This window comes from Diabrotica undecimpunctata, chromosome 4 (assembly GCF_040954645.1).
Source record: "Diabrotica undecimpunctata isolate CICGRU chromosome 4, icDiaUnde3, whole genome shotgun sequence".
Classification (NCBI taxonomy): domain Eukaryota; kingdom Metazoa; phylum Arthropoda; class Insecta; order Coleoptera; family Chrysomelidae; genus Diabrotica; species Diabrotica undecimpunctata.
The window spans coordinates 16,697,801-16,717,532 of NC_092806.1; the positions used below are offsets into that span (position 1 = coordinate 16,697,801).

The following is a 19,732-nucleotide window of genomic DNA, read 5'->3' on the forward strand; positions in this document are numbered from 1 at the left end:
AAAAATAGTGCTAACTGTCATATATCAATACCAAATCTTAAAACTTTGAGAATAATTAATATGACAGCTTAGCCACTCACATTTATAGTTTTACTTATTACAATTTCTTAACTTGTTACGCAAGCAATTATTGATGGAAAATGTCTATTTTCACCTTAAAAGTTCAACAAAAAAATTACCTGAATTTCACTAAATGTTATTTTTTTTTCTGTGAAATTTCTGGTGTTGAAACTGCATTTAGATTCCCTGCCACACAAACAACTGCGGAAATATCCTGGAATGACGACCAGAGACAAAGAAAATGAGGATGGAGGCTGTTCACTGGGACGGAAACTTTAAAAACTCGGTTTCTTAAAAACCCAAACACAATGGAACCATGTGGGTATCCTTCTAAGTTGTTGGAAACGCCGTTTTACAAATCTCTCAGATGAGAGACGGCATGAAAATAAAACAGTGACTACTCTTATCAAAACTGACACATTACATTGAGTATAATTCACTTTTTCACAACAAATTTTCGGGTTCTCCAAATTAAACACGCCGCGTCTCCTCTCAATAAAATCCCTCCCAAACGTCCATAACTTCACTTACTGCACAATTAACTGCCACAATACTACACATTTTCCCATGAAAAAAGGCGAAAAACGAAAATACATTACGAATTTGAAGCTAAATTCAGACATTGATCTGACATGATCTGACAGTCAGATCAAATTAAATTATTAAGAGTTTTTTGTATTACCAAGTAACAAAACAAAATAATTTATGTAATTTGTACTTTTGTAGCATTTCAAATCACCTTGTATAAATTAAAACACCGAAATATTATTTCAATCCTTTTTGCGTCGCCGAATTGATAATAAACACATTTTAAAGTTTGTTTATATATCACAGATGCGTTTTTTTCAGTATTTCTTTGATCGTTTCCGCTTAATACTGCGCGTTTAATAAATATCTACTCAATTCGATGGGAAAAGTATGCAGGGAGGCGAATGATTTTTAAAGATAATTACATCACTCTCAGTGAGGCCGCTGTCAAAGGCAGTTGGTTTCGGTGTCAGTCTGAATTTAGCTTCAAATTCGTCATGGATTTTCGTTTTTCGCTTTTTTTATGGAAAAATGTGTAGTATGGTAGCAGTTAATTGTGCAGTAAGTGAAGTTATGGAGGTTTGGGAGAGATTTTATTGAGAGCAGACGCGGCGTGTTTAGTTTGGAGAAACCAAGAAATTTGTTGTGAAAAAGTTAATTATACTCAATGTAATGTGTCAGTTTTGATAAGAGTAGTCACTGTTTTATTTTCATGCCGTCTCTCATCTGATAGATTTGTAAAACAGCGTTTACAACAACTTAGAAGGATACCCACATGGTTCCATTGTGTTTGGGTTTTTAAGAAGCCGAGTTTTCAAAGTTTGCGTCCCAGTGAACAGCTTCCATCCTCATTTTGTTTGTGGCTGGTCGTCATTCCAGACCATATAATAATAATTCAATAATTCTAAGAAAAAATGTTTATTTAATATTCGGGACACATTTTATTAAAAATATTTGAAATAAATTATTTGATATCCTTCTGTAATCTTGCATTTTGTTTTTACCCCCTAGATTACTTTGATGTGCTGTAATATATTATAATATCGTTTTTAGGAGACTGCACTGGAAATGATACATACCATTAGAGAAGCTTTTAACGAACTTTTAGCCGAAAATCACTGGATGGATGACGAGACTAGAACAGTGGCTAAAGAAAAAGCAGATGCAATAAATGAAAGAATAGGATATCCAAAATTGATAACAAACAAAGAAACCCTCTGCAAGGAATACGATCAGGTTAGTTTCTTTCAAATATAATAAAACTTACATAAAATTACATTGTATATTAAATTATAATTAGATAGTCTTTAGTTTGTATTAGTTGCTTAGCACAAAAGTCTATATATGGTCGTATATGGCTTTGTAATCTATAAGCTCTGTAATCTCTGTAAGTTCTACTGATTGTATTAAGTTGTTAATTGCATGACTTATTAGGCTGATTAATCTAAAATTGGAGAATTTATTAGCCCCATTATTTTTTGACATTGGAATAAATGAGGCCATTATTTACAAAACTCGCTAGTCGACAGAAGTTTCGAATTTTTTTTTTTTTTTGATAAGTTTATTTTAATTTTAAATAGGGATTAAATGATATAATTAGAATTTTCCAAAACTCGTTCTTTAGCATACAAACGCTGTCGAGAAAACTACAGTTATTCGCAGAACTTGCTCTTTGCTTTGAATGTTTACCTGCAAAACTCGCTGTTTGCTCTACCACCAATGAAATTTGGCGGTTGGTTCACGTGACGAACACGCTACTACAACAGCTGTGTTGAAGAAACAAATTTTCTGTAGTTAATAATTATTAGACTTCGGCAAATATGCAAATAAAAATGTAGAAAATATGCGCATAAATATGCACGTGTTTACCCGAAAATATGCAAATATTTTACAAAATATGCATACAAATAAATAAAAAAATCGTAAAATAGTAAAAATTTTATTTAAAAAAAAAAGTGTACATAACTAAATATTTCCTACTATTCATTAAGATTTACATTTATTTTAAGTAACTACATCATTTTTAAGTATGAATAAACTTATTTAGAATTATGGTAACAATAAATGACCAAGTGGTGTTCAAAATTTTCTAACAAAAACTTGTGGCTTCTGTCTGAGTACATATATTTATATATGGAAAAACTTCGTTCAACTTCAACTGATGTAACGGGAGCATTTTTCAAACTAACCAAAACATTTGGTTCTAAACTAATTGTTTCCGAAATATTTCCAGCTAGAACACTGACTACTTCAGAAAGAATATGGTAACCTTTATTTTTTTCCATAGTAGCTTCAAATTTTTTTAAAATATCTTTTCCAATATTACCTCTAACGTTCCGACAACATGACGCAAATTCTTTTATTAATGCTGTACTTTCGAACAATGACAGTTTTGGTGATTCTAACTGAGTAATTGTTTTTTGAACAAAACTAAAATTTGATTTTATAAATGAAAGTTCTTGTTGAAGCAAGTTACTCTGAAAAGTTTGTTTAGAATCCAAAAGAGATTGGGAACTTTCATCTGTTAACGTATCAATTATGTTCTTTATTTTAACAAAATGATCTGCATAAAAATTAGCTGCTTCTAACCATGTTCCCCATCGCGTTAAAATAGGTTGTGGTGGAAGAGGAATGTTAGGTAGCATTTCTTTATAAAGTTGAATTCTTATAGGAGATTTAAGAAATACTTTTTTGACACTGAAGATCATGGTATTTACAAGAGGAAACTTTTTTCGTATTTCCTCTGCAACTCTGTTTAATCTCTGTTTAAGGAATAGTTGTCGGAAGAAAAAAAGTTGCTAATGTTTCTTGTATAAAACGCGAAATTGTTAAAGCATTTGTTTTCTCAAGTTGCTGGCATGAAATAAGATGAGATTTTGGTAAGGTATCTTCTTTAAGAACACCAATCAATAAATGAGCAATATACTTTCCTGAGGAATCAGTGGTTTCGTCTACAGATATGTAAAAATAATTATCTGCAATTTCTTCCTTAATATTAATTAACACCGACGAGTATAGCCCGTTCACATTATTTCTTCTTAGAGACCGATCACTTGGAACATTAAGTTTGCAATATTTTTTTAGAAACGAACTAAAATTTACATTTGCTAATTTTGAAAGCGGTATGTTTGCAGACACTAATGCGCGACACAAGTCTTCATTAAAAGTTTCTTGCTCATCTAATTTTTTTGAAGTAGATTGGAAACATTTAGCCATTGAAGTTTGATGTTTTCCTCCTATTTTTCCTTTTTTTGCAATGTGTGAAGCAGTTCTCACATGTTGGTCTATCTGAAATTTCTTCTCACATGCTATCTATAAATAAAAATAAAAACCTTTATTTTAACCCAACCTTTAAAATATAAAAATATACAAGGTGTTTTTGGTTAATCAAATAACTGGTTTGGAAAAAAAACACTCGCAAAGTGTTTTAAATGCAGTATTAATCCACAAATTAGTTTTTGTTACTAACCATTAGTACATCATATAACTTATTTTAAAATTCAACAAAAGTTTTTTTTTTTGTTAATTCAATTACAATAAAAATAATTGTGTTTTAGAATAGCTGACTTCATAAAAAAAAGTAAAGGTGAAAAATTTTTCTAAATACACACCATTGTATTGTACCATGGACAATTTTTTTCTCACTAAAGGAAGCTATTTTTCATTTAAAAACAACCTACGAGTACTAAATTTCAAGTAAATACGTTTATTGGTTTTAAAGTTATTGTTGTTATTAACTAAAAGAATTTAATTTTTTTTAATTTTAACACCCTATATCTCGAAAAGTAAATAAGTTTGACCCCTCATTAACTATATCGTTTTGTTCAATTTTTCGAGAATTATCTACAGTCAAACGTTGTAAGTGTCATTTGGAAACACCCTGTATGTATGAAATATTAGATATTTAATAGAAAATATTAGATACTTACAATTTTGCCACAGACTAAACAGTAGATTTTTCCCATATCCATAGACAGCTCTTTATAAGGTTTAATCCAAGTTGAAGCACTGGTTGTTTTAGGCATTATAAAATCACAATCTTCCTTTTTGTTACGCACAACGAGTGTTTACGCTTTGAATATCAAAACAAAAATGATTTACAAATCTGAGCATCAAATTAGAAATGTTTAGGTACCTAATTCAATAAACTGGGAGATTTTGGAAAATCCCTAAATTAGGAACAAAATTATTAGCCGTTTACCTGCTGTTAAGATACAATAAATTGTAGATAGATTTGGGGATTAGATCATAAAATGCAAATGAGCGAACCCTTAGCGATTATCCAATAACTGAATGCCTCAGTGACCGAGACTTTCTAAGAATGTTGAGGGCTACTTAAATTGATCTTCTTTGAAATTGTAAATGTTTTGTACCTGTAGAGATTACGTACTTAGATCATTTCTTGATTAAAATGACTACAAAATTTTATACAAGAATTGAAATAAATTGGTATGTTTAAAAATTTTCAAATACAGTATAAAAATCTGAACTTTTATGCACTTTATGCAAACTTTTATACAAATATGCCAAAATATGAAATATTTGCATAAAATATGCACAATATGCAAAATATGCAATATGCATATTTGCCGAAGTCTAATAATTATTCAATCGATTAAACAGTAGTTGCATTTTGGCGAATTAGGAACAGTTTTTTTTATTTTTATGGAGTTAGTAAGTGAAAATGGTTGTTTTGTTAAACCTAGTCTACAGGAAAAAGGACGCAAAAAAGTTCTTCAGTCAGAAACACATAAAAGGAATGTGGATAAACTTGCTAGGTAAGTGCTTCATAATAAAATTTATGATTTTAGACTTCTGCGACAATCGTCTCATTTTTTATGAAGTTTCACTTGTTTTTTGCGTTTTAACGTTGGGTAGGGCTACAGAAAAGTTTAATAAAAGAGTTGTATTGTTACAGAAATACACCAAAAGCGCTGTCGGCCTTTCCAACTTGTGGTCATAACGGACGACCCGGATTGTCGTATTATTGCACCAACTTACGATGAATCAAGTGATAGATTGTCATGCCTACCTTTATCAGTCAAAAGATAAAAATAAACGAGACCTTCTAATATTGACTTGTTGTAAGAGACAGAAACCAAAAAGAGGAAAGTCTAATCATGCTGCAGTGTCGATAAAATACCATGTACGTTTGAGTGAGGGTAAGATGATTAGAGTATGTGCCAAGTCCTTTCTAGGAATCACAAATTTAAGCAAGGATCGCATACAAATAATTGTAAGAAATTTTGTTATTACTGGGGAGCTACCCAGGGAACGTAAAGGTGGCAATAGAGTGGGCCCAAAAAATGATGAAAAAAGAAACTGCATCAAAAGATTTATAGAATCCATAACACGTACAGAGTCTCATTACTGTAGAAGCAAAATTTTATTTTTATTTATTATTCGTTATTTTCGAATTATTGACTACATTATCATGAACCACAAAAGCTCCATCAAAGTGAAAGACACCAGAGTGAAAAGAGGGGCAGAGTGTGGAACAGATCACAAACTTGTGGTGGCATGGATGGAATTCCCCTATATCTGGACAAAACAAAAACATACATCGATTGTTACAACGGGAACGACAATAAACGAAAAGAGGCTCAAATTACATCTATTGCAGGAAGAATCAATAAAAGATTTATACAAAAGAAGACTAGACCAAAAACTAGAAGAATTCAGATATGACACGTTAGATGAAATGCATGAACACATAAAAACCTGCCTGATTTCAGCGGCCTTAGAAGCTCTTGGAGAAGACGACCAAAGGAACACCCATCAGAATATCAAATTAAGGGAAGACACATTGAAATGCATAAAAGAAAAGAAAAAACTACACATAAAATACCTAAACACCAAAAAACAGGAAGACTTAGACCTATATAGAGCGAAAAACAGAGAGGTAAAGAAAAGAGTAACAAATGAAAAGAACGAACGATGGGAACAAGCATGCACAGAGATAGAACGACATATCGGAGGAACGAGAAATTCAGAATCATGGCGAATATTAAAAGCACTTCAACGAAATAAGACAGAGAAAACCCAGATCGGCAAAATTAGTGAAAACGAGTAGCAAGAATACTACGTAGAACTACTTACAGAAAACCGTTCCCAATTTCAGGAAGAGAATATAGAACATACAGGAAATGGGGCATACGACCAGATAGAAATAAGCCTGGCAGAAGTTAAGAGGGCAATCAAGACATTGAAGAACAAAAAAGCCAAAGGACCCGGAGGAATACCAAACGAACTAATTAAAAACGGAACGGAAAAGTTATTCCGCATGCTACATAGAATGTTCGAAAGAGGACTAAATGGAGAAGAAATACCTGCGGAATGGACACAAGCATACATCACATCCATACATAAGAAAGGAAACAGGAAAAAATGTGAAAACTATAGAGGAATTAGTATAATATCGTCGGTAGGTAGACTTTACGGGAAAATTATTAAGGAAAAACTGGAAACTGAAATAATAGGAAAAATTGGAGAAGACCAAGCAGGGTTCACAGTAGGAAAATCATGCCTAGATCATACGTACACATTAGAACAACTGATAGAGAAGAAAATGGCAAAAGGTAGACTGGTCCATCTGGCCTTTGTTGATCTAAAGAAAGCATATGACTCAATACCTAGAGTCGAATTATGGGAAGCAATGAATGATCTCGGAATCCGACAAACACTAATAAAAGCAGTTAAAGCACTATACAAAGAAAACAAAGTAGCTATTAAATGTGGAAATAAAGCCTACAATCCATTTAAGACGACAAAAGGACTTCTACAAGGCTGTGCTACGTCCCCTACTCTGTTTAAAATATTCTTGGAAAAGACACTCAAACCATGGAGGAGAAAGTGCGAAGGAATGGGCATACCAGTAAGAGACGAATACCTATACACCTTAAGTTTTGCCGACGATCAAGTAGTCATCGCACAAGATGAAGAAGATCTCAGCTTTATGCTCAGAAAACTAGAAGAAGAATATAAAAACAACGGAATGGAAATAAACTTAGAGAAAACCGAATACCTAACAACAGAAAACAAGGATATGAGAAACCTAGAGATAGACGAGGGAAGACAAATAAATGGAACAGATAAATTCAAGTATTTAGGAACCATAATATCGAACCAGGGAACAACAGAAGAAGATATAAACAACAGACTGAGACAAACAAGAAACTGTATAAGACAACTAAACTCACTGTTGTGGGATAAGAACATTACGATAAAGACAAAAAAGAGAATATATAATACCCTGACAAGAAGTATCCTGACATATGGGTCCGAAAACTGGACAATAAACAAGAGAAATAGAGGTAGAATAAGAGCAGTAGAAATGGAGTTCCTGAGGAGAAGCTGTAGACTTACAAAAAGAGACAGAATTGAAAACGCAGAGATTAAGCGGAGAATGGGAGTGCAATCAGACATAATCGACTATATAGAGGAGAAGAGACTATCCTGGTACGGCCACGTCAGAAGAGCGGACAGAGGACGCTGGATAAACAAAATCACAGAATGGAGCCCGATTGGAAGAAGAAAGAGAGGAAGACCCCGAAGGTCATTCAGAGATGAAATCGACGAGGCTATGGAGAAAAGAACCCTGCGAGATGGAGACGGGAATGACAGGGAAAATTGGAGAAAACGGTTGAGTGAAGGAAGACAGTGAAAACTGTGGAAATCCTTAGTAGTAGTAGTATTTTCGAAAGTATGTGAATGTTGACTACAACATCGCTTTTCAAACTCCGCTGACTGACTGTTGCTACACTTTCTTGAGAACAAAAGAGCAGTTGAAAGTAGCAACTTCTTTAGTTGTTCGGCAAAAGTTAGCCAATGAGCATCGTTGTCATATTGTAACTCGTCATTCAAACTCCTTAAAAATCCAAAACACCACACAACTTTCTTTTCGTTTGACTGCCAAAAAAACTTAGCACTGCCTAGATTGCCTGCTCAAGCAGCATATTTCAGCCAGCAAATAAACTATAATAATTTTACAATTGTTGGTGGAACTTCTACCGATAAACTAAGACCAACAAATGTGTTTTCTTACGTGTGGACAGAAATTGACTCTCGAAAAGATTCTAATACAAAAGCTTCAGCTTTGCAACATGCTCTAAAGAATTTTGATTTTGGAGTCAACATAGAAACAGTACGTTTGTTCGCTTATGGTTGCGGCTGACAAAACAAAAATTCGAATATGATGGCAATTTTGGCTTATTGGCTTCTAGAAGAATCGCCGAACCATGTTAAACAAATTGAATTAATTTTTCCGATCGTCGGTCATTCCTTTATTTCGCCTGATCGTATTTTCGGCCTTATAGAAAATGACATTAAAAAATGCCTGTTATCGTGGAAATTAGTAACTACGACGATTTAATCAGAGAGCATTCCACTGTACGGAAAATTGGTATGGATGGGGATGTGTTTGAGGACACAAACAAAACGAGTTATTAAGCTGCCTAGTTTATGGCACTTTGAATTTAATAAGGCAAAGCTGTTTTTTTTTACAAAAAAAGCCAAAAATATTCTAGGCCAAGGTGAACCCAATTACCGATATGACGTTGGAAAAGCTAAAAGCGTTTGTAAGAAAAATTTTTCTCTTCAATTACCACTGGGAAAAGAATTAAAGGGGGATAAAGGGACTATTAAAAGTCTACTTTCCAAACACTATGAAGAAGCCTTCCTGAACTAAATTTTTACAAAGAACACTTGAAGACAGATTCTACCTCATCAGAAGAAACCGTTGGTGGCTTGGATAATTGCCAAAATGCAGAAAATGTTTTTCGTTTGAGCATGACTGAGTGAGACTGCTTTTGACTTTTTTTCGTTTAAAGATTTTCTTTATATAACTAAAAATCGTAAAGTTTTATTTTCAAGAATAAATCCTTTATGATTTTTATTGAACCAAATATGGTTTGTTATTATTTTATATACATATTTATATATTTATTATCGAAAAATTTGTAAATATTTTGGGCTAGAAACTTCTAATTTCTATTACTAAAAACTCTAAGCAGCATTAATAAAATTCTTTACGTTGTGAGCTAAACACTACTCGGCCGTTATTCGTTTTTTTTTTCAATTTCCCAAAAAATTACTTTCGAGCAAAGAGCAAGTTTTGCAAAGAATGGCCTCAAATATTGATTGACCCAACCAGTCTTGCTGGAGGATGGCTGCTTCATTTTCTTTGTTAACTAGTTGGTGTAGTATATTTAGTTTTACATTTCTACATTTATGTCGTCAGAACCTGCTGCATTTAAGCTTCAGCTAGTTTTATTACATGAGATATTTTAGACTTTAAAATATTGAGTGACTGTTTCTTTTGTTCTCGTAATGGTGGTTCTGTTCTGGTATCCTTGAAGAGTTCCTAGAAGTATTTTACCCATTTTTCTTATATATCTTTTTGATTCTACAGTAAATTATTATTATATGTTATAATTTTTTGATGTTCTTGTCACTTCTTTGAACATGCTTTAAAAGTCCTATATACTTATTTACGATTCTTCGAATTCCCTTAAAAAACCAAGAATACAATTTAAGGCCCCTTAAGTATAACCTTATTCAATTTAAGCATGACATATATATATATATATATATATATATATATATATATATATATATATATATATATATATATATATATATATATATATATTATGTACTGAATATAATGTTGACTATTTCACTAGACTATTTTTAACTGATAAAAACGTCATTGCAACTCCACTCTCAGCGACAAAATTATGACAGATCCGTCACGAAGGTGTCTGGTAATTCTATTGTTGTCAGTTTGACAAACGTCATTGAGGCGTAATCAATTTTGGACAGATATAATGAATACAGACAAGAAAGCAAGATCCATCCTTCCAGTTGGGGTGAACGGTAAGAAAGAGTCTGTCTAATAAAATCTTTGGTTCCCGTTTTTCCATTAATTTCAAAAACAATCTAACTGGCCATAAATTTTTGTTTAATGAATTTCTTACCAGCCATTTGCTGCTTGCCAAACTTTTCTAACCGCCTTGATTTGTTTTGGAAAAAAATGCTGTTATATTCAATTCGGCCCGTAACATTCTCCCATAACATCAAATTCCTTCTGGAAAAAGGAATCTTGCACTTTACGGCCTCATTGCCTCTCCAAGCAAGTGCAAATGAGCAAAAGTGAAACAACTTTTTTTGTTCTCCATTATGGGTTTCCTCGTCGTAGCTTTGGATGATTTTTAAAAGTTCTTCGGTGGATAATGCTTTTGAACAGAGTTTTCTGTTTTCTTGAATACTTTGAAGTTGCCTCCGCTTGGTATCTTTGGTTAATCTTGCACATTTGATAGATATATCTGTGAAAGTACGATATTTATGCCGTACTCCGTAAAATATTTTTATTGTACCATTTTTGCTGTAGTATTCCACAATGACTTTACAGATGAGCCTTTATATTCTTCGCTATTGCCTTTTTTCATGTTAAAGACATAATCATCGAGAATTTTTACTAGTTTCGTTATGGTAGTACATTTTTCAAGCGTCAAATTTCTCACCCGTAGGAACTCAGAAAATTGGGTCCAAATAGATCTTCTGGACCTCTGTGTGTTCAATGGGACATTTTTTGAAACCAATTCAATTGTTCCGAATACAATGTTACATCTTAAAATTAGAATACAGATAAAATTATAAATTAATATTTATTTTATTTTTAGCTGAATATTACCAAAAATGAATTCATGTTAAATGTTCTTAACATTCTTAAATTTGAAGCTAAACAAAATTTAGAAAAACTACGCCAAGAAGTAGACAAAGAAAAATGGTCAACGGAACCCGCTGTGGTCAATGCTTTTTATAATCCCAATAAAAACGACATTGGTAAGAAATATATATTTATTATTAAAGACAAGTGAAGAAGCCTTCGTTCTGAAGATATGTTTTCTTATTACCTTTATATTATTTACTACGCTTTTTATAATCCCAATAAAAACGACATTGGTAAGAAATATATAATTATTATTAAACACAAGTGAAGAAGCCTTCGTTCTGAAGATATATTTTCTTGTTACCTTTATATTATTTACTATCTTTAATAGAAATTAACCACAATTTAGAGTGAAAATCGGAAATCGTTTCTGAAAAACAAATTGATTTAATTTGTATTTCCAAAGTGGAAATTTAAACATCATAAAACGCGTATTTTCAACTTAAATTGTGCTTCATTCCAACAAAATTATTATTCTGCGAAAACGACGTAGGTATTCTGAAAAGTTATTGATGGGATGTTTTGTATTACTATTTCATGGGCGCCGCCAGGATTATTTTCAGGGGGTGCATGATTATCTCCAGGGCGTGCATCTACACGTACAATTAACCCAATGATTCCCAACCTGGGGGCGTTCGCCCCCGGGGGGCGGTTTGAGATATTCAGGGGGCGATAGAGCGAAGGGGGCGATATGGGGGGCGACAGAGAAAAGTGGGCGATAAGGGGGGCATTTAGCATCCGGAAAACGAGAAATGGGTAATTGAGAAAAATAGGAAAAGAGAAAAAAAATACAATACTTTCGATCGGATATCCATAGGATAATAAAAAGTAAATATATGTATACCAATGCAGGTAATAATAACACAAACATCTCGTCTAGTCACAGAGAGCTATGAATCATAATACAATTTAATTCTATACATTATCGTTATAATTATACATTATAACGAATTCTGCATTCTCCTTTGATCGAGCTTTCGTATTGTGCGATCATCCGCACAAAAGAGAAAGAGAGAGAAGTGGAATAAGAATGATGAGAAGTACGTTTGTCGGTTGTCGTCACTTCAAATGTGGACTCTTTCGTTCCCTAGTTTTTTAGTGTGGTATATAAAGTTGTTTTGTTTCAACTGACAGTCATTGTGTTCAGTGAACTGTTATTTTAATAAAGATACTGTGATTTATTTGTGAAACTGTTAAGTCTGTCTTTCAATTCGGACATAACCACTTATCTTATCGAACACGAGGCGTCACAATATTAGAATCATTATTAGTCACAATGTTAGAATTCGGACAGAGACGTCGACGCGTGGCAATATAATTATTTATTGAGAATTGCGAGATAGTGTTTTTATTCTTTGCCTTCTCAATAAGGTGTAATTAATTACTCTTTTGTTTTGCTCTCAAAATGTCAGCACCTAAAAAAAAGTGCCGGCAGTACTCAACGGAGAATTTGAAATATGGATTCATCGAATTGCCAGGAAATAAGAATCTACCATTGTGTCTCATTTGTGCAAAATCTTTGTCAAACGAAGCCATGAAGCCGTCTCGGCTTATGGATCACTTGAAGGGGACGTCGAAGATGTTCTCTGCAACAAATTGAAAACCAGAGAGTTTACTGTGCAACTTGACGAGAGTACCCTGAGAGCACAGCTTTGCTGCTGTCATATGTCCGATTCATTGACGACAATGGAGAAATGGCCGAGGAAATGCTGTTTGTTAGAAGTCTGATTACTGATACAAAAGGATCTTTCATATTTGAGGTCGTTAAGAGATTTTTTGAGGAAAAAGAGGTTCCCTTATTAAATAGGATCGCCTGTGCTACTGACGGTGCAGCAGCAATGACAGGACGCCATCGGGGATTTATTGCACACCTGAAACAAGCAGTACCTGGAATTTTGTGTGTTCACTGCGTCATTCACAGAGAGCATTTGGCTGCCAAGGATTTGAGTGGGAGGTTACACGATTCTCTTCGTCATAGATGCGGTAAATAAAATTAAAGCAAAACCAAAGAATGATCAAATATTTCGTACACTTTGTGAAGAAAATGATGTGATATTTAATACATTACTACTACATACGGAAGTCCGCTGGCTTTCTAAAGGCAATTGCTTAAGGCGGTTCTTCAGTCTCATCGATACTGTTATTGAAATTCTTAATACTACTGACGTCACACTGAGTACAGAACTACAAGAGAAGCGAAACGACATCGCTTATTTATCAGATTTTTTTCAAAAATTAAATGAAATGAACCTGCAACTACAGGGGAAGAACATAAATATGGCCAAAGCGAAGGGAGTAGTCGGAGCATTCATTGACAAACTATCTATTTTTGAAGAAAATATGCAGAGAAGAAATCTGACCAAATTCCCCAACTTGAAATCTTCTTGTGGTGATTCTGAGGATCTTCAAACATACTGCCTTCACCTTCAAACATTGAAAGAAGATCTGCAGTCCCGATTCCAAGATTTGACTAGTCTGAAAGTGCCAACTTGGTTTATCAATCCTTTCAGCGTGGAAGTTTCAACGGTATGTCCTTCTCTTCGAGAAAACTTGATTGATTTGAGACAAGATATTGAAATTGAAAGTTTGTTTCGGGAGTGTCGGTACGAAAGATTTTGGCCGCGGATAAAAGAAGTGTATCGAATCTTGTGGAATGCAATAAAATTATTATTATTGGCATTCCCCACAACATATCTAGTGGAGAAAGGTTTTAGTTCTGTATGTATATTGAAAAATAGACAAAGAAATAGGCTCGACATAATAGAAAGAGGGGATTTGAGGTTGTTATTAATCAACATTAAGCCAGACATAAAGAGATTATGTGAGGGACACCAGGCCCAAGGAAGCCATTAACAATTCTTTCACACACATATAACCATTTATCATTTTACGAAATGTAAAAATAAATAAATATGGATACTTACCTTTTGTATAGATTCATTATTTGTTTCAATTTAATTGGGTGGGGGAGGGGGGGCGATTGTAGTATTCATAACTGGTGAAACCTGTCTAAGGGGGCGATCATGGGAAAAAGGTTGGGAACCACTGAATTAACCAATACAAAATAAAGAACTCTACATGAACTTTCTTTACGGACAGGGAAACATTCGCCCCCTTTTGCGCCCCGCTGCCGGTGCCCATGTAGTATTTCCTTTAAGAATGGTCTCAGGTGTTCTAGAAAATATAATTTTTAATTTCTAAGGGTACAATAAAAACAGAATGGAAGAAAAATAAAAATAACTTTTTAATATGTAGGAAACATTAACATATTTATCCACGAAAATACACTAAGAATAGTACTATACTTCATTTGGCATTGAGAGAGAGAGAGAAGGGGGTTAGTAAGGAGGGATTTTAAATGACGATCCTTTTTAATAAAAAAATATAACCGTCTTTCATTATACGACATGTTTAATAATTTGGCCAAATAATTAGAGAAAAAGTATGTTTATTACCATTTTTCCAACTAATACTCTCCTAATATTATCATAATTTATATCCTACATCCTATTTATTTTACTTTGTTTTGTCTATTACTAGAGGGTAACCGGGAGAATGGTGCCCCAGTAGGTATATAGTTTATTTAACGCCATGTACTTAAGGGTAGCTTACATATATTTAAATCGATTCTAGTTTTTTTTCTCATTAATGGCCTTCCGAAAAAATAATCGCCAGTAGCATTTTGAGTATATTAATTGATTTTTCTTATTTGCTCTTGTATTAAATCTGGGAACTAGTCTTTAAAGGCTATCTTCATATTTGGCTACCAACATTGCATCATCCGTGTAACACAGAATTTTACTTTCGTTGTTCGCCATTCTGCATCCTCTTTCTTTATTGACACTCTTTAGAATTTGTTTTTAAAGAATTAGGTTAGCTCGCTTATCCTCAAATCTTCTGTTATTGTATTGTCTTATCAACTTGTTGAGTAATATTAATTGATCCGTCATTGCCGGTCTACCATATTTCACAATTGATTCTCCATTTTTTGCCTACAGCTTTTCAGTTCTTTAGTTTGTTTTTCAAATGTTTTGTTTTTGAAGCTAAGCTTCTATACCGGCGTTGTACTTTACTTTTTTCTCTATAGTGAAATGCTGAGGCGAGCCTAACGGAACTAGCGCCACAAGATGCAGTCGTCACGAGTAGCGTCATGAAATATCGGGTCTTCACATCGATTCACTACTCTCGATCAATTCCTTTTAAGACCTCCCTTTCCTTTCTTCTTCACATTCTATTCGCTCGTATTCTCTTCTGTTTTACACATTATTTTTTTCATATTTTTTTCTAGATTTTTAAGTCTGTCTTGCTTCTTTTCTTAAACTACTTTTTTGTATTCTTCAAAATACTATTCCACGTTTCTCTCTGATATCTGTTGACCTATCTCTACAGGGCATTTTTGAACACATCTTTTTACTTTTTTCTCACATATGTTTGCTTCTTTTGTCACTTATGCAACTTATGATTGTGGACTCTTACTGTTACGTTATCGAAGCCACCATTATTATCCCATCAATGTTTAAAAGCTATTTTTTTACTTAAAAATAAAAAAGAACTATTTCAAACTTGATAAAAGATAAATTTAATATATAATAAATGTGTACAGTTCACCAAATATAGCCGAAAGTGTGATATTCCCATTGCCTGCGCTAACAATGAAGTGAGAACGCACATACAAACGGTCTGGACCGTCCGTGCGAGTGCGAGGTCCGTCGTTTGACGAATGCGCATCATGATCGTTACGCGTTTTCACACTTTCAGCTATATTTGGTGAACTGTAGGTAACTTTTTTAGGAGAAGGGGCAGGTTTTTGGTTTCGAAAACTCAATAATTGAAACCAGAGATAAACATAAGAGCACAAAATATGAGAACAAAGAATAAAAGACCCTCTTTTATCCAAACCCTTATTTGGATAAAAATATTTCAATAACTTAAAAAAAAAATATGTTAATTTAATTTTAACAGTTAATTATGTATATGTCCTTTATTTTCCTGCACCAGTAAAATTATTTTGTTATGATTATGATGACAATTATTGCTATTTGTATTGCTTGTGTTATCAGGTATTTCGAACCCTTGCAGGAACTTTTCTAAAATGTTCACCGGTTTAAATTTATTACTCAATACCTTATTTTTTACTTCCATAGCTTTTTTAGTTGATTTAAAATACCAAAACGTTCAGTAATTCATGGAACAGATATAATTAAATACTATTTTGTAGTTTTTCCAGCAGGAATACTACAACCTTTGTTTTACAGTCAACATTTTCCAAAATCCTTGAATTATGGAGGAATAGGTGTTGTAATTGGTCATGAAATTACGCATGGATTTGACGATAAAGGTAAGTACTTTATGACAGATTGTGAATTATTAAAGATTAAAGTAGATAGTTTAAGTAAATTATATTCTATGTAAAATCAATTAAAGAGTATAATAAAAAAATGAGCGGTGACTACATTTTTCGTATAATGGAATGGACCAGCAGCATTATTATAGCGTCGTTGAGACAATGGCCTCCCTAGAATAACTTTTCAATGGTTTTTAGCAATTCAACAATACTATTTCTTCTACTACTCTATATTTTCAAGAGTCATTGTACACTACTTTTAGTATTTGTTTAGTAGGGACCTTTTTCATCCATGATGATTAACGCTCCAGGATTTCTTACAGTTTTTTTGAAAAACAAATGCATTTTTCACATTGATCAGTTGTTTTTTTATATTTAAGTTTTATAATTCACTTTCTAATTAAGCTAAGTAAATTTTAGGTCGTCAATTCGACAAACACGGAAATATGATGCAATGGTGGAATAACGCCACGATCAAAGCATTTAGGGAAAGAACTCAATGTATCATAGATCAGTACTCCCGATACAAAGTAAATGAAGTTGGTCTTTACATCAATGGCAGAATGACCCAAGGTGAAAATATTGCAGATAACGGAGGGCTCAAACAGTCATTTAGGGTAAGCATACTTCCTCTTTTTCTCCCAATTTTTAAAATAGGAAGTATAGGCTTGTGATATATCGTTTGAAAGGTCTTTTCATTCTCCATTCAAAAATGTTGTCGCTTTCAAGTTTATTAAGATTAATTAAGATAAAATAAATTAAAATCATGTGGTTACCGAAATTCGCTACAATACAATCAAAAAATAAAATGTAATGCAAAACGTAATAAAATGTAGAACACGAAAAAAAACTATGAATGTTAATGAAGTAGATGTTCAAAATGTTCACCGCGAACGTCTTGGCAACATCCTAATCTCAAATAAAACTGAGAAAAGATCTCAGTTAGATCTCAGATAGAAAAAGAAATCTAATAATGTAAGATCAGGTGATCGCGCTGGCCATTCAATCGATCCTCGCCTCCCTATCCACCGATTGGGAAATATTGTATCGAGGTACTGCCGGACATTAAGTTGGTAATGTGGTGGTGCTCCATCCTGCTGAAACCATATCGTATTCGCTGGAATTTGAGGGTTTCCTGGATCAGGATATAAATTTGCCAAACGTTGGAATGGCATCATTTTGAAGTAGTGCCAAATAATTGTTGCCATTCAAGTTGCCCTCAATGAAAAAGGGACCAATGATACTGTTTCCTACAATCCCTGCCCAAACATTAACCTTTTGAGGGTATTGAGTGTGTTCTTCTCTCATCCAGTGAGGATTTTCCGTGGCCCAGTAGCGGCAATTTTGCCCATTAGCATGACCGTTAAGTGAAAAAGTACACTAATCAGAAAACATAACGTCTTCTAATTGGATAATATTGTTATCCAACATGTCCATCATTTGCTCACAAAAAAAAGTTCTCCTATCAAAATCGTCTTTCATGAGCTCCTGAGTAGGTAGCATCTTATAGGGATGCAATTTATTTTCTTTTAATATATTTACTATCGATGTATGGCTAGCATTGAATGTAGTGGATGCCTGTCTACTCTATGTATGTGGATTTTCCTGAAACTCAAGCAACACATCTACTTTGAGTTCATCACTCAGTGCATTGGCAGCTGCTTTTTTTTATCTGCCTTACATGACCAAACTCGCGAAACTGCTTCTCTAGTTTACTTATTGTTCCTTGGGATATAGGCGGTAAATTAGGAAATTTCTCATGAAATAGGCGAGTTACTTCCTGTTGTGTTCGGGTGTTATCTCCGTAACCAATCATTTGTAAAACTGTTATTTTATGCATTTCCGTTAATCTAACCATTTTTCAGAATTGAATTGAAGGAACTTTTTACTTAAATTAAAATACTGACAACTTAAATAAAACAATTTACTAATGCGTGTTAAAATAACGTTGCCACGGAAATTCTTTAAAGTTTTTTAATGGTTACCATCTAAAAACCACATTGCTATGGTTTTTGTTCACTTTCTCATTATCAAGACCTATACGGGAAATAAGTTTTTAGTATATTTTAGCAAATTTCGGTAACCACATAATTTTAATTTATTTTATCTTAATTAATCTTAATAAACTTGAAGGCGACAACATTTTTAAATGGAGAATGAAAAGTCCTTCCAAACGATATATCACAAGCCTATACCTCCTATTTTAAAAATTGGGGGTTGTACCTGTCATTCTAAGGGGGTTGAAGATAGGGGTTGCATTTTCACGTTAAAGAATGTCAAGTTATAATTTAAATTTGACGTGTTTCGGGATTTTTTATAAATATGTACAGTAACCTAAATAATGAATTTATTCAATTTGGCTTTTACACACTGTATAAAGTTAGCTCAAACATGTTTTACTTCAGAAAGTTTAATAATGTCTTCATTTAGCAATTCATCTTTAAAATTGTCTTCATTTTGATCTCTAGCTAGGTTATAGAATGTTACTGTAGATTAGAATGCCGTTGAACCTTTTCAACTTTACAGCCACTTCTATTGGATAAAATAGAATAGGAATTCATTATAGAAATTATCTTTATCACCTATTGAGAATGCCTGACGAACGTTGGCCCCAAAAACTTCGCAGATGGAAGCCCCCTGGAAGACGAAAAAGAGGTAGACCTCGACGCTCATGGAATGAAGGAAATAGAAGAGCGATGGAATCGAGAGGTTTCGAGGAGGAGCATGCCTTGGACCGGGAGGATTGGCGGAGGAGAGCGGGAATATGTCGATAGCCCTCTCCAATATGTATTGTATTTACAAGTTGGATGCTGTAATATATGGACTCCTTAAAAATGCCTTCACTGTATAATCAGAATCTCAAAGTAACAACCCATTTCTATTATCCCCATTTAAACTTTTTTTTTTCGTTGTAGTAAAAGGCACAGTAAACTGCACTGGTGTTCTCCATAATGTCTAACACTTTGCTAAATTTTAGGTATAAAATAAATATATGTGTCATTAACCCATTGTTTATAGTTTTGCATATTTTTTTACATTTTTTTTAATAAATAGTATTCTTATATAAT

The 19,732-nt window shown here is 33.4% G+C and overlaps 1 protein-coding gene across 3 annotated transcripts in view; it reads left to right on the forward strand.

Annotated features, from left to right (window-relative positions):
* Positions 1 to 19,732, forward strand: part of LOC140439241 (neprilysin-1-like) — a 61,917-nt gene that overhangs the window by 38,469 nt on the left and 3,716 nt on the right. For all 3 annotated transcript variants that reach the window (XM_072529034.1, XM_072529032.1, XM_072529033.1), the window contains exons 10-13: positions 1,642 to 1,824; positions 11,271 to 11,433; positions 16,539 to 16,658; positions 17,085 to 17,281. In XM_072529034.1, the coding sequence (XP_072385135.1) occupies positions 1,642 to 1,824; positions 11,271 to 11,433; positions 16,539 to 16,658; positions 17,085 to 17,281 (663 nt within the window). The remainder of the gene's footprint in view (positions 1 to 1,641; positions 1,825 to 11,270; positions 11,434 to 16,538; positions 16,659 to 17,084; positions 17,282 to 19,732) is intronic.